Consider the following 17,434-nt stretch of genomic DNA (forward strand, 5'->3'; position numbering starts at 1 on the left):
ATTTATGAATGCGAATATTTGTACAGACACACACACAAACTTAATCATATACTCGTTCATAAACGCACGTGTATGAATGAAATCGTGCGTACGAAACAAGCCCCAAAGACAAAAATATTGTGTAAATATTTCTCTCATGCAATAATAAACGCAACAATTTTTATGCAAGAAATTATAATTCAAAAATTTGAAATGTATTTACAAAAGCATAGTCTGCGGTCTGAGTGCAAATTGCAATAGGAAAATGCGGCAAAGTGGTGCAAAAACTATTTTGCATATTTGTACAAAATTTTGTGCACGCTTTTGCTGTAGCGTGAAAGTTGCTCACTACATTGTATGCGTGAAATGATAGAGTTACAATTTCAAGTGATAATAGTGTCATATTAATACTGTTGCAGTTTTGTATGCAAACAGATAGCACAAGTGCACATAAATCGTGCACATACATTTTGCAATTAAAATACGTTAAAACCGCCTCGTGTACCCAAAGCGGCGGTGGCGGCAATGGCGGCGATGGTTGTGTATTTAAGCGAAGCAGCAAAGCGTTTTTGGCACCTGGTATGGAGGCGAACATTTTTACTTAAGCTACCTAGAAAATTGACCTCGTTTGTACTCCATGTACTCCATGCACTGTATGTACTGTATGTGCTATAGATAGAGAAATGCATTTCCATATATGTGAGTTCACTTGTATCTTCGCATGCATTTTAAACGGCATTTGTACGTTATAAATGCTGAGTGCGTAGTTGATTGCATGCGTTGATATAAAGACAAGTGACACTAATTGAGGTCGCTGCAAATTGTGTTCGCCGTAAAGCATCAGGCACTGTCATATGAATAATTTGAACTCGGTTTAATACAAGAATGTTTTTAAATTTTAATATATTAAATTTTAAAACTGTGTCATATGCACTTCGTTTTCGCGAAAAGTGGTTTACTTTATTTTATAAACATATATTTTAATTGCATACTATGAACAATAATTCAAAAATCATTAATAAATTGAAATAAACTACAAATTAATTTTATAAATATATATTTTTTAAATTTAATAAGAAATTTGCAATATATATTGGATTAAAAGGCAACTTTATTTTATAAACATATATTTTAAACATTAATAAATTGAAATGAACTACAAATTAATTTTATTAAAATATATTTTATAAATTTAGTAAGAAATTTGAAATATATATTGCATAAAAAAGCAATATTTGGTTTAATCAAATTTTATTTTTATGAAAATTTAGAAATAATTTTTATTTATTTAACAATGAATAAACATATAACTCAGGGGGAAAGGTATTATCTTAAATACAACACATTTAAAACAAACTACAAAAAATTATAAAACTGAATTAAAGCATTGAAAAGCACCTAAAGTATAGTAAAAACAACTTAAGCTTATATCGCCAATTTTAAAATCAAGCATTATTTACTTAAATGAGTTTTAATTAATATATAATAACATAAATTAATTTACGCAATATAAAAATTAATAAATGCGCACAAATTGCTTTTCTGAACATACATAAAACAGTAATTAATTGTTCGAAAAATCATTTTTAATTGCTTTAATTCATTATATAATCAACTACATAAATAACTTCATTAATTTAAATGCTTTACAAATTTCTATATAAGTTTTTTTATTTCTCTGTTCGACTTTAATTGTTGCCCCTAACAGTATGCAACAAATATTTTCCGCTGTATTTAATCGAAATTACTGCACTTAATTCTGTTATCAGGTTGATATCGCTCGCTTTATTACATTATTAAAAATTTAATACAATTGATATTCGCATAACCTGCAACATTAAAAATAATAATAATAAATGTGTGATTTATGTATATTGTACTGCAGTAAATATAAATAATTAAAAATGTGTCAATTTTTTTTTATCAATTTTTTGTAGTGGTTCTATGTCACAAAAGGAGCATTCATTTTTTATTAACATCATTCTATTCTGTATAATTATTTAAAATAATTATACCAAATATAGTTTTATTTAAATATTTTATAACATGTTTTTTTAATTGTAAATGAGAAAAAGCATTTGTAACAATTTTACATATTTGTCCACTAATATAAAAAAATTATAAAATAAGTGATATAAACTTATTTAAGTAATGTTTAACACTTCGCAATAAGTGAGGGAATGTGGTTTATTATTATTTAAGTTTAAATCGGATTATATACGTACTTTTATTAAATATAAAAGCAATCACATTTGAATTTTAAATTATTAATGAAGAATTAAATTCTTTTTTAATGCTTTTATAAATCAATGAAGTTGTTCGAATCTTTTTATTTTAAATAAGATTATAGGAATATATGTGTATGTGGGTTTATATCAGAGCTTTGAAATGAAATTTTTTGTGTTCCGACAAAAATATCGGTTTATTTCAGTTTTCGATTTGGTTCCGGTTCGAAACCCCGAATTTTTTTCGGTTTTTGCTTTGACAAAAATATCTGTTTCTTCGGTTTTCGGTTTGGTTCCGAATCGAAGCTCTGGTATACATATAAAAAAAATCGAATTTAAATTTTAAATTTTTAGTACAGACTCATTTCTTAGAAGTAGTTTCAAATCTCACTGTGGGTTTCGAAGCTTTTAATCAAATAAACAAAAAAAAATATCAAATAAAATATATTTATTTCTTACTCAAATAATGTACATTCCATATGTTATAGTTAACAAAGCTGTCTCTAAGATAGATAATTCAAATGATTCAGTATGCTGCTTAGTTTTCGCAACTGTCAAAAAATCTGTTTAGACTTTTTAGCTTTAATTTCATAAAATTGGTAGACTTTGGTTTCTAAGAACTCAACTGTAGAACAACTGGAATCTTGTCACAGGTTAAACACTTCTTATCACAACATGTCTATTAGAAATGGCATTCAATGTGTTGGTGTATTTTATAGCTTCTGTTCTGATTCAGTAATTTTTTTTAATTAAAATACTTTTAAGATACTTTTTGTTGAACAACATCATTCCACTCAAGATTGCAAAATTCATCAGATTGCAATTCACCCTACCTATTTCTTGCCTTGATAGTCCAGAACTGATCGCAAAATGGCGTGGTGCCTTCGTCTAACTTCATTAAAAAGCTATTTATCGTTGTTTAGCATAACCAACCATAAGCAAACAGTGTGACACTATGACAGTCAGACACTACGTTGATTATCAATTTATATATCGTTCTACACAGATACAGAAATAAAAAAATTTTGCTTGAGCCTTGATTGGACATTTGCATATTAGATATTTATGCTTAAAATTCTTCTTTTATTTATAAATTTTAATAAGTTATTGATCTTATTTTTTTGACTACGTTAATTGTCAATTTATATATCTTTCTTCAGAGACGCAGAATAAAAAATTTTGCTTGAGCCTTTGTTAGACATTTGGCTATTAAATATTTATACTCGAAATTCTCCCTTTTTCTATAAATTTTATCAATTTTTAATAATTTTTCATTGATCTTATTTTGTTAGGATTAAAGAAATAAATTCATAAATTAAAAAAAATCTAAAACAATATAAAATGAAAATAATATATTATCATATCTTTCTTTTTAGCTCACACAAGTTCAATATTTTTACATATTTATCCTTAAGGTACTTTAAATTAGTTTACAATCATGAAGTGAACAAAATACTGTCTGCTCGCATAAGCATAATTAAATAAATTAATTAAAAGTATAGGATTTTCTTAATTCTCATATTTTAATCCATTAAAATCTATTAATTGCATTCTGTGCGTAATAGTTAAGTAAGTTAATAATACTAAAAAGGCTCTTAGCAAAAGGATTTGTGTTATAGGAAATTTAATAGCATTTGAATGTGGATATTGAATGTTTTATACAATACAAATTTTATACAACTTAAAATAGATACAATTATTATCTAAGCTGTAGAATAATAGTGTATTAAAACTTAAATTAAATGAATTATATTATTTAAGGAAACAGCTTGTGAAACACAATAAACTGGCATTATAAATCCTTGTTTGCAATTAAATTGCATTAAATTTAAGAGCTAATTTTATGCTGAAATAGAAATTAACTGAAGTACAAATTGGTGCCTTAGAGGGCATTTCAAATAATTTCGAATATTTAATATAATCAAATGGCAAATCAAAACATACGTAAAATTTGTTGCTCATACGCACCGTGCGCCCAATGCAGGGACCGAGTGCAGTAGAGTGCAGTTGCAACCTGTGCCAGCGTTAGGCAATTTTAGCATGTGATTTAATTATTCGTACGTTATGTTGCATAGTGCACATTGCACATTGGTAATGATTGTTGTTGGTAGAATCAAAGCAATGCATTAGAATTTTAATTAATTTTGGTATTTGAAAGGATTTTCATATATTTTGTGGCTATTACAGTACTTTATATTATAAGAGTATTAACTTTTTAATAAAAAGATAAAAAAAATATATACTTTATGAGAAACTGTAGTCATGTTTAAAATATATTTCTATTTTAATACATATATAATATGTATATATATATATATATATATATATATATATATATATATATAATATATATAATATATATATATATATATATATATATATATATATTTAATGTATACACATTTTAATATATTCTATTTTATTTTCTATTTAATTTATTTCTATTTTATTTTTATTATTTGTAGATAAATAAAAATTCACAAACCACATCAAAATCAGGAGCAGGCGAACGCAAAAGGTGGATACATGATCCGACAAGTAAGTTAACTAACTTTATTATAATTATACATATTTTTTGTTACTTATAAGCATTAAAGCATCTGTTTAAATAATGTCCACACATTTAACGTTGTTTGAAGATAATAATTTATACTGCTGCTATAAATTCTAAGCGCATCAATAAAACCACAGGGCATATAGATACTTGTACTGCAGCAATGATGGTCTACGTGCACTGCCCATTGATAATCGTATTGGTGTTTGCTATGTGGTTTATTGAGTCATAACCTTATTTTATGTGCTGCTCAATTGAATGCCAAAATTTATAGTATATTATAAATAAATAACAAGCTCTTTAATGCACTCTACAAATAACAGCAATATCTGTTATTCCAATTTATATCGTGGCACACATTTCACAACTTCCAATTTCCCACTAAACCAAAAATTGTCTCATCAAACAGGTGACCTGTGCCGGCCGTTAAATTGCAAAAAGCGTGAAATTTGTTTATTGGAGGATGAGTATAGCGCAGTGTGCGTGTCGAAAAAAGAATTGCACAAGAATCGGTGAGTACCCTGAACCAGCCCATAAGATAACAAAAATATTTAAATTTTCTATAATATTCTGAAATTTTTCTGAAAATTTTTTACATACTTTTAAACACCGTACACATGTGTTTAATTAAATTTGTTTTAAAATATCCTTTGTGTAATGATACGCAGCGATGAGATAATTTCGAAAGCCAAATATTTAGAGGAAGAAGCCAAGCGACGTGTCAATCAGGACGATAACGACGATGAAGATAAGAGTTTAAGCTCTGACGAGGATTCGAAAGAGGATGATGTTTTCTATGAGAGTAACAATGCTGACAAAGACGACGATGAGGATGAGGAGTAAGTGTGCACCATAACAAATTTTCACACAATTCATTTAACATATTTGAGTGACATTGCTTTCCCAACCAGTGAGGAAAAGTGAAAAACATTTTTTTTGTTTTTTTTTTTGTTAAAGGATTAAAAGTTAAAGCAGGTCACTTGCGGCATTAAGCACGGTTGAATGCATGCAAAAGAGGCGACTGATATCTACCCTCACTTTTCCATGTGTTTTCATGTGTGTGTGCTAAAAAATGCTGCAGTGTGCATGTTTCTTTTTTTAACGAAAAATTGTTTTATTGTGCATAAAACAATGAATTTCTAAAATAATTCAGCTTTTTTTTCCGAATTGCCAACATGAATTCTTGGCCCATTTATTTTTTATGCGCCAACGTAGTGACGCCATACTAAGTTGTGCCATAATCAACAATGTAACCATCAGTCATGCCTGGGAAATAGTAAAGTCCTTTAAGCGATATACTCGCTTACACGCAAACATATCTACTTATATCTGCTGACTTATTTGTACGTTATCGTTTGACCTAAACCTAAATTGTGACCTTACATGCGAACATTTTTCTTATACTTTGGAAAAAATATCGAGTTTAAAAATAAAAAATAAAATAAACTTAAATAATGTTGTATGCGGTTTTGTGTAAAAATTTTTAAAATTCTTTAAAAGAATTTCATGCTATACATTCTCTGCCCTTTTAGTAGCGAAACATATTAAAAGTTTTTGTTTTTTATTATAAAAAAAATATTATTACATATAATATTTGAAACAGCAACTTAAATTTAATAGAAGTTCGTAGTAGTAGTAGTAGTAGAGTAGTATTAGCAAAGATTTAATTCATTATTTAAATATACTCGTTTTTCTTGAAAAAGTCATTTTATTCATATGTATTCTTCTATACGTAGCCCCTCAAATGCATAAGAGTTTATTTCAATGGAAAATCAATTACGATATTAAAATATAAGGATTTCATACGTATTTTATGTTTATGACAGCAAAATAATAGATATTAGATGCTTTTGATTATTTTGCAAATGTTCACTTTTTGTGCGAGATGGCATATAAAAGCAATAATATTTGATTTATGACTATAATAAATATAGTAGAAAGAGTAAAGAAAATTATTCAATTTTTAAAAATTTATAGAATTCAAGTTTGCAAATAAAATGGTGTGGAATATAAAAAATGTACATATATATGGTATGTACACATACAAAATATTTAAAAATCTTATTCAGATTTTAATATATTAAAATATAAGAATATATAAGAATGTTAAAGAATTTAATTAATTAATGTGGTTTATCTCTTTAACTTAAATTTGATTGAATTATTTAAAATGATTATAGAGCAAAGTAGAGAGCCCTGAAATTATTTATGAAAACTGACAGGCTTACTTACCAATACCGCGTTATCGAATCTCAGAATGGTTACAGGTTCCTCGGGGAGTTACGCAGATTTGAGGTCAATCATTGCTTAATCTGATAATTATAAGTTGTAATTTAACGTCAAATTTATCAGACAAAAGTGATTATTATATTTTAATAGAAACTTATTATATATCATAAAGAGGTTTTTCAAATCTGATGAAGTGATAAACACTAATCCAGTCAAGGCGTAGAGAGGGGTTATGAAGAAACCTCACAGTTAATAGAGAATAAAAGTGCTCAAGTGCACTGACTCAACCAGCCTCAACATAATAATAATAAATTTCTTAGTGCAATAAATTATAATTCTCATTAAGTTTAAAAACGATATATTATATTTAGCAATGGCAGCTTTTACCGTGTTTTGTGTTTTCTAATAGTTTTAATATTGCATGTACTCCATAAGTTGTGATAAATATTTGAAATACTTGATGTAATGCGGGCAATAATGTTGTCTTAATACGCAAGATTAGAGTTTCTTAAAATGTGCTTGGTAATAAAATGTCCGAAGCTTATCGAAGGTGTTGGAACTTTAATTTCTTTTATTTGCACATTAGCGAATTGATAAAAAAGAAAATGGGAACGAATTTAAATAAAAGTTTTGTTTATAAGTAGAGGTGTACAATATGGGTGCTGGACTTCGTTTCTCCCACCAGAAAAAAAAACTTAATCAAAAGCAGGGTTCGTATTTACTCCATCAGGCTCATGAGCAAGAGCCAATTATTACGTTAGTCTGAAATTGACTCATGAGCGTGAGCACAAGATTGGCTCATATCGAAGAGCTACTTATCAGCGTGAGCATTTAATTCGCTCATTGTGAAGAGCGGCTCCTAAGATCTTACGAGTTGAGAGCTCAACTGTTCAGTAAAAAGCGATTTATTTTTGATTAGTAAATTTGCTTTATTTATTTTTGTATACGTTACTTATATGAAAATATTTACAACTTAATAGCGGCTTTTGCTCATGAGTGTAAGCTCTGCAATTGGGCTCGCTCGTGAGTGTGAGTCATCGTATGAAAAAAGTGTCTTGTCTGCTCATGAGCTGTAAGCAGAATCAGCCGAAAAGAGCCACTCATGGGTACGCAAATACGCAATCAGGTAAAAAGTGACAAATTTTAATAGTAACATTTTATATTCTATATAAAATTAAATTTATTAATTTTTAAAAATATATCTTTTTTATATTATTTATATATATATATATATATATATATATATATATATACAATACATATTAACATAGATGGATTAAAATTTAAAATGTTTAATTTAAACTTAAAATTGTGTGATCAATCATGGTCGCAATGCTCCGCTCCGTTAGGAACTAGTACCCCATTTATTCCTAACCTAAAATTGTGTGATTCAGTTATATACAAATAGATATTCTTTTATACAAAAGTAAACAAAAGTAACCAATATTATTTGCTCTACTTAGTTTAACTTCCTGTTTGAAATATCTGAACAGATATAGTATATAGTACCAACGCCACTTTAATCAAAACCAATTTCTACATCGCAGAGCAGATAAAAGGAACTCTCGCATCAGATAAAAAGTGAAAATCACATATGAGTGACGTGACGTTGCCCAACACTGCCATTGGATGCTGCCACATAAAACATCGTTTCAAAATAGAATTTTCCGTTTTATTGTTTTCATAAATTTGAACTTTTTTTTATTTATATTTCCTTTTTGTTTTTATTTGTAAAATGAACAAAAGATTTTTTAGTTTTAGTCCAATTTTGTGTAAAAATTAACAGAATGATAAAAGAAAAAAAAATTTATAAAAAAGTGAATAAACGAATCCTTATCCAATTTTTTTTTTTTTTTTGATTCTATTCTTTGGACTTTTATTGTTATTTTTTGTGGTATTGTTTTCGGTTAAAGGATTTTTAACAAAACGAACTGAACTAAAGTTTTGTGGGGCACACCTAAATATTTTTATTTCTTGGTAAGAAATGTGATATTGCTCCACAAATATACACAATATTAGTACTGTTCTAATATATATACATATATATATATATATATATTGGCATTGTAAAACATTTTGTATCAACTTATTAACTTACCAAAAATAGCAGTTTCGGATCCGCAAAAGTTTGTGTGTCCTTTTTTTTATTAAATTTCTTTCTCTTCGTAGTCAGTCGTCATATTTCAGTCAAGATTATTTAATAAAAACAAACGAACAATTTCGTTTGCAGCAGAACTTTTGACCGGAGTCAGCATTGTTTTCAACATAATTTGATGAATACTTTTATTTATATTAATAAATATTTTTATATATGTATATTTTTTCATTTTTATACCTTTTTGCAGTCCTTATTGTTGCAGCTGTTACCAGCTCTGACGGAGTGCAAACTGAAACTCAATATTCCATATAAACTGTTCTTTGTTATTTGCTGATTGTTATGTTATTGTTGCTGTTAACTGTTGACATTGTTAACAGACTGATTTTGTTTTTATTTCGATTTCGATTTTTATGTGATTTCAAAAAATATTTATTTTCATAAAAATGCATATTTTGTGTTAATAAAACAATACTTCACATCTTTTGCTTATACAAAATTTAGCTATTTCTCAACACAAACGTTTTAAATTTCAATAAAAACAGTTCTAACTCAAACAGAATCTATATGCTTAAGATATAGATTTCAACTCTGGAAATTCTATATTAACAAAAATTTCTCTATTTTAACGCATTTTATCGCATTTTAACTGCATTTGTGTGAGTTGAACATTTTCCACATCTGCGATATTATTTTTCATTTTTCATTATGTATGCAAAACTGTTGGAGAATGAAATTTTAATCCTTTTGTCTAACATAATGCATTTTCCTTCATTACTTTTTATCATTACTACAATAAAAATCAACTAAAGATTTCGCTTGTTCAGATGTATAAAATGTGAAAAGTACTTCAGGAGGGATATTAGTGCCATATGTGGAAAATTTATACTTAACAACAATGAGCACCCGAAAAGGATTCATTAAAAGTTTAATTTACAAAGGAATTTTTACACACAAGTGAAAATAATACTTTAAGTTTCGAAAAGAATTCAATTTGAATTTTAAAAATTTACATAAAAAATGTATGAAATAATTTCCGAAAACTTCTCTAATCATACACTTTAGCGAACATCGTTAAAAAAAGAATTAAACTTTCATATATCTTTATTAAGAATAAAAAAATATAACGTATAGAAAATAGTATATTGTGAGTGGTTAGATTCATGTGTGATCATCGATTACTTTTATTTCGAAACTAACACACTTAAACTAAATTGACCATTTGTAATACCACCCAATCCCAGTAGGACCTCTAAACAAATTTTCGACCTTTGTTATATCATTTTGTTAATATTAAAAATCTTGATTTAGTAACCTCGTTGGATCCACTTTGGCAATTTATGAAATATCTTCCAGATTATAGTCACATTGGAAGGAAACGATGATAGTTTCATTTTTCGCCTAATCACTGTATATGATTATACTGTGGTCTTTATATATGATATCCATTTGTAAGATGAGTCGATTTTTAAGACAGTTATTCCATCCAACACCTTTGAAAATTCATTTTATCGCAAAGAAATAAACCTTTTCAAATGAATCTGTTGGCGAAAAATATCGTTCGTCTGTTAATCTATTTCTTTTTGAAACATATTTTTGACTATATATAATAACCACTTATAGAAAACAAATATATTATAATATAATAAAATGTTATAATATAATAAAGTATTATAATAAAATATATATTATTGTATAATAAAGTATTATAATATAATAAAGTATTATTTTTTTTTCAATGTTATAATTATTTTTTTTTAAATAACTATTTTCATTTTAATATACAAAATAATTAATTTTATTTTTATTAATTTATTTTTTAAATGTATAATATTATACTTTTTATCCTAAGAATTTGACTAGTAGTTCCTTTCTTGATAAACGGATTATATATTTTTAACACTGGCACCAATATTATTGGATAAAAAGTATCCGCTGTTGCATTTTTAGTGTATTCCTGAATAAAAATCTTCTTTACCGAAAATGAATTTCAATCAATTTTATATATCTTTTGCCATTTTCTGGTAGCTTCATAACTCCATAATATAGAATTTATATAATAATATAGAATTTTTGTGGCTAAATGCCGAACAAATTGGACAAGTGATTTTCAGCGACTTTTCCGTAGGCAAGTTTTTTTCCATTAAGAGTGATTTGAAGAGACAGAGGCAAATAGTAGTCAGAGTTATATGGTGCATATGGTTATGATTGATCAAAGATATAACACAGAACTATTTTTTTGTTTACTAAACAGTAATATTTGTTGGCTGACCGAGACCACACACAGACCAGGAACCAGTTGAGAGTCCTTGAAGCCAGTAAGTGACAAAACACATTGCTTAAGATATGTGTCTTCTTCATGAATTTTGCAGATAAATCACACTAACCTCAGAGACAAATTTCAGTTCCTCACAACTGATAAATCGAGAGAAATCTGTTTGCGTTTTAGGGAAAGCCATATAGAGATGCTCTAGAACTTACTTAAAATCTACTCCCTTACATTTTTTGCACTTGTCAATGTTTAGAATATTTAACTTGTTTTATCTAATATTTTTTGCACATAACGCCAGTGATTTTACAGATATTTAAAGTACCCGTCTTTCGCCTTTTTCAGCATGTATTGGTTTATTTGTCGTATATATTTCGCAAGGGTCTAAGTATATTACTTATATTGGTTAACGCCAATTTTAACAATAATGTCAACTGTTACATTTTCTTTAATACTTTGATGTCCAAAAATCCAATATACACGCAGCTTAAATCCTTGGGATAAGTTGGTCTATTGCCTTCTTGAATTGCTGAACATTTTTGAAAGATATTCAGTATAAAGATATTACTTTTATAGCAATTTGGCTCATAAAATAAAAATGTCCAAAAATTCAATATTCACATAGACCACTATGGGTCAAACTGCCAACTTGCATTGCTTAACATATTTGGAAGATGCCCATTATGAGGATATTGCTTTTATGGACACTTCACTTAAAACTAAAAAAAAAAGTAATGCATCTATAATTGTGTTTATTTTCTCTTTTATCTTAAGCGAGGCTAACTGTCGCAAATAAATGATCTCTGCATTTTATAGATAAATTATTTTCTGCCATTTATATTCCGAAGTATTTTAAACAAATGAACTTGAAATCAATGTTGTTGTCATTAGCTTCTTTAAAGGACATAAATTATATTTCTTTTTGAATGGTTCTACCTAATATATTTTAAACTTGTTTGCTAATACCTTCAATCAATCAATTATTCACAAAATACTATAATATGACACTCTTATATATTTATTTTAACATTTTAATACGACTTAAAAATTTCAATTTTCCAATAAAGAAACCCAAGCCAATATGGTTGTATTATTACTGTCATTCAAATATGGTGTGAAATTATCTATATGTTTACAGGATTATCTACGCAACAGCACACTATCTAAATACATTATAAATTTATTATGAACAAATGCAAACATATAGGAGGACATAGGAGTAGATAAGTAGGTACGTAGGTACGTAGAATATATAGGATATGTAGGATGTTTGTCTGGCATGTGTGCAAAGGAATAGGCAGAAAATTGAAATGTACTCATGCAAACGATTTTGTTATTAATTTCATATATAAACATAATTTTCCAGTTCACTATCAAAATGCGCATAACCAAATTAAATTTATAATAGAAAATATGAAAATATGAAAATGCAATTTATAGAATAAATAAGTCGAAGTAGATATGTTAATTCATTTTAAAAAGGCATCAAATTTCAAAAGCAAATATTTAATATTTTACGTGCATAATCTGTCACATATACAGATTCTAGCATTCTGCCAAATATATGCACTCCACAGAAGTATCTGTGAGTCATAAATTATTTACTAGGAAATCAACAACAATAGCAACAGCAGTTATCTGCAGCAAAATCATTTAATACCAGCAGCAAATGTTGGTAAGCTGAGACTTTGTGAAAGTTTGTGAGACTTTGGTAGTTATGCATGTAGTTATGTATGGTGTAAGGTGTATGGTGTATGGTGTATGGAATGGCACTCAAATGGAAAAACTGTTATCAGTAGAAATCAAATATCTTTGCACATTTACATAAAAATTAATTTTTCTATTTTGTACTTAATTTTTATTTTATTTTCTTTTAACTTTTGCTCCATGGAACGAACCATTTGCAACTTGCAACCTCACAACCATCACTTTTATTGAATACACTTCATACTGTAACGCTTCACATCGTTAGCAATTGCAAGCCCTGTCCTGTGGCAAAACCGACTTTCTTATGCGGCGCCGACAACAGGACATACTCTTCGTTATGTAGATTGGATTACCATAACTGCATACATGCAACATCTATAAGGATCGCCTGCAAAGGATTCTGTCCATGCAAGGGTAAGTACATAGTGCTGTCAAATTGATGCAAAATTTGTAACTTAAAGATACGCAAAGCTTACTTACATACCTATGTGCACAAATACAAATATACGGATGTCTTTATGTTTGTTGAAGACAATAAAGGAGACTGTGTACATTATACTGGGTTTTGGGTTCTGTTGAAAATTCTGGTGGTATTTGTATTGGGTTATTGTGTCAGTGTTTGCAACCTATTTTATTAAGGGAACCTGAACGTGAGTTGACAGGTTTATTATTTCTTTCATAAATTATATTAAAATTGAAACAAATACAGCAAAAATGTAATTTATGTTATGAATCGAATTATTTTTCCTTATTTCCATTTCTTTAATCTTTTGAGGCAATAAATTGCCTCACAGTTGGTGCTACACAAGGTACAACAGCTACAAAAGTAACTACGAGAACAGCAAAATCAACAGAAACAACAAATTCCACAAATAAGAAATAAAATATCGAAAAATTTTATTGATAAAAGCAAAAAAATGAAAATTGAATTATTTTTATACATTGCAGCAGAAGGAATTGATCCGTCGCTTCTTGGTATCCATTCCAGTCGTCCTTTATTTTACTAGAAAATTCATTTGTATTCGTATTACATGCGACATTTGTACCGCGCGCATCCTCCAATTTTTTTTATGTAAATTCCGAGTATATTTTGCACACTTCGTTGCACTGCATTTGCATTTAATTTAATGCGGCTAAAAAATTTTCCCTTAAGTGCGAAGTAAAGCCAATCAAATTCATAAGATCGCAACTGTTCCACTAAAGCCAAGCATGCCTTAAAGACAGATCTGAGAAAAATATAATAAAATAAAAATTATTGACAAAAAAATACATAAAAAAAATTAAGAAATTAATAAAGGAAAAAAGAAAAAAAGGCTTTTCAGATGAATTTACATAAATCTCAGTTTACTTGATTAGAATATTAAATATATTTATAATAAAAAGATTAAAATTATTAAAAAAAAATTCTTGAAGAAGTGATATTAATAAAAAAAAACGAATTTACATAAATCTCTATTTATTTAAGTGAAAGATTAAAAATTTTAAATAAAAAATAAAATTCCAATTATTAAAAAAAAACATCTTAAAGTAGTTTATAAAGTTAATAAAAATTTTTTAGACGAATTTGCATAAACCTCGTTTGATTTAAGCGGAAGATTAAAAATTTAAAATGAAAATAAACATAAAAAAATAAAAATCGAAAAATATAAAAATAAAATTAAAATTAATTTAAAAAATACATCTTAAATATGTTTATGAAGTTAATAAAAAAAAACTTTTTAGACGAATTTGCATAAACCTCGTTTGATTTAAGTGGAAGATTAAAAATTTAAAATAAAAATAAACATAAAAAAATAAAAATCAAAAAATATAAAAATAAAAAAAATAAAAATAAAATTAAAATTAATTTAAAAAAATACATCTTAAATATATTTATGAAGTTAATAAAAAGAAAGCTTTTTCGACGAATTTATATAAACTTCGTTTAATTTAAGTGGAAGTTTAAAAATTTTAAATAAAAATAAAAAAAATAAAATTAAAATTATTGAAAAAAAAACTATTAAAAAATTGGCAAAGAAATAACTCTTTTCAAACGAATTTTCATAAATCTCGAATATATAAAGTAAAAAATTTGAAATAAAATTATTAAAAAAAAAATATCTAAAAAGCATTATGAAATTAATAAAGAAAAAAAAACTTTTCAAATATAAATCTCAATTTATTTGTTAGAATATTAAATTTACTATTTTATTAAATTTGATTAAATTTTCGATTTACTTAAGTGGAAGATTAAAAGATTGAAAAAAATTCTAAACAATAAGTAAAGAAAAAGTGTTTTCAGACGAATTTTCATAAACCTCGGCTCACTTAATTAGAATATTAAACATTTAAAATAGAAAATTTAAATTAAAATTATCGAAAAAAAAATATGTAAAAAAATATTAAGATATTAAATAAGAAAATAGTCCTTTCAGAAGAATTAACACAAATCTCAGCTCATTTAATAAGAAAATTAAAAACTAAAAATAAACATTAAAATTAGTAAAAAAAAATCAATCAAAAAATTTTTAAAAGTTTAACAAATTGCAAATAATAATAAAAAATTAGAAATTATTAAATAAAAAATATTTTAAAAAATACTAAGAAATTAGTGAATACAAAAGTCTTTTTAGACGAATTTACAGAAATCTCTGCTCACTTAATAAAAAAAATTATATATTAAAAATAAAAAAATACAAATTTTTAAGTGTATTTAAAAGAAATACTATTAGTATCACTTGGTGTTGCTTTTTTTAGTTTTATTCCATAAAGAATTCTATGATTCATTCACATTTTTCTGTGACCTCTCAAACATTACTTCAATCCTTAGCTTATATTTTAATTAAATTGCAACTAAACCAAATAATTAGCTAATTAGTCATGAATCATAGAAATCCCAAAAACTATTACTTTTGCAGCAATTTAATATTTTTCCTACAATATTAATTAAAATTAAAATTGTGTCCCTCCATTTACTATAATTTTTAATTGAAAATGAAATTAATTTACCCATAAATTCAATTTTAGAAAATCATATTAAATATGTTCTATTTCCACTGCATTGTGAAAACAATCCGAGTATAATTAAATTATTGTTCTAAAGACGTTTATTGTTTAGTTAAAAATTTCAAAATTTTCTACTATTTAACTGCAAGTACCCTACGCAGCCCCTTACGTGTACCTCCCCACAACCAATTTAAATGCAAAGCACCGACAAGTTCATTAAAGAATTATGAACACTACTGAAAGGATACATGCAGAACAAGAGTCTGTTCTTTTGCCCCTGAAACTATACTGCATTGCTGTTGTGTATAATAAGTGAACTAAACCAAAATTTCTACACTGACAAAAGCTGCAAAGCTACAAAGCTCCAACCATAGAACACTAACCAGCACCAACAAATAATTTTGAACGTTTTGTGTTCATTTTCCCTTTAATCTATTACTATTACTATTATTATTATTATTATAATGTATCATTGTTGCATTGTTGCATTCAACAATTGAAACAGTTTAATTGTCCTTGTATTGTTTTATATGCTTTTGTTGTTATTTACGTGTATAAAATGTTCTCTTTTGTTTTCTTTTCTGTTGTGTTGTGTTTTATTGTTGCAGAAAATATTGACGGCAAGCGTTTGCAACGTATTAGCGAGCGTCAAAATGCTTTTAATGCCAAATATAAGAAGACCATAGAGCAACAGCAGAAACAATTACAGCAACAACAGCAGCAGCAGCAGCAACAACAACAGCTAATGTACAAGGACAACAATAATATTTTGAGTGATGACACCAACAACAATAACTTTAATGCTATCATGGACGTAAGTAGTAGCTATAATTTGTTTTTTGTTTTTTGTTTTCTTTTTTTTTTTCTTTTATTTTTTTTTTTTGCATGGAAAATCAAGAAGATGCAGAAACTATAAAATGTGTGTGTTGATCGGGAGTACACTGTACAATTGACTGTATCATGCAATGAATACAAAAACACTAACTATAGAACACCCGAAAAACAGTATTTTAAATGTGTACCAGATGTGTTAAGTGTTAAGAATTTAAATAAGACTTATAATTAATTTTTTTTAAATATTATAATATATTCTATTAGTGATATTATTATTTTAATAATATACCGTTACTATTAACGTAACTAACATCACAACGTATCTTCAATATACGTTTTTTACTAAACTATAGCTAATGTTCTTAATATTAAACATAACAGTCTTGATTATATGTATTTTTGAACCACCTAATTGATCAATTGTTTAAAATATACAAACCTTTAATTATTTTTTTAAAAAATGTATTCAATTGTCCCCACTAATTTTGATTAATATAAACCAGACTTTCTTTTATATTGAAATTAAATCCATTATTAGTCTTATTCCTCTCACTTCT

At 26.7% G+C, this 17,434-nt stretch overlaps 1 protein-coding gene across 1 annotated transcript; it reads left to right on the plus strand.

Annotated features, from left to right (window-relative positions):
• Positions 1–4,669: 4,669 nt before the first annotated feature.
• LOC119683059 (proteoglycan Cow-like) lies at positions 4,670–17,063 on the plus strand (the record flags this gene model as incomplete). The annotated part of the gene is given in 5 exon segments (XM_038096661.1): positions 4,670–4,742; positions 5,168–5,270; positions 5,427–5,597; positions 13,324–13,472; positions 16,652–17,063. Coding segments are annotated over 5 exon segments (804 nt in total), but the record flags the coding sequence as incomplete, so codon positions are not given.
• Positions 17,064–17,434: the final 371 nt, after the last annotated feature.

Source organism: Teleopsis dalmanni, chromosome 2 (assembly GCF_002237135.1).
Source record: "Teleopsis dalmanni isolate 2A chromosome 2, ASM223713v2, whole genome shotgun sequence".
Taxonomy (NCBI): Eukaryota; Metazoa; Arthropoda; class Insecta; order Diptera; family Diopsidae; genus Teleopsis; species Teleopsis dalmanni.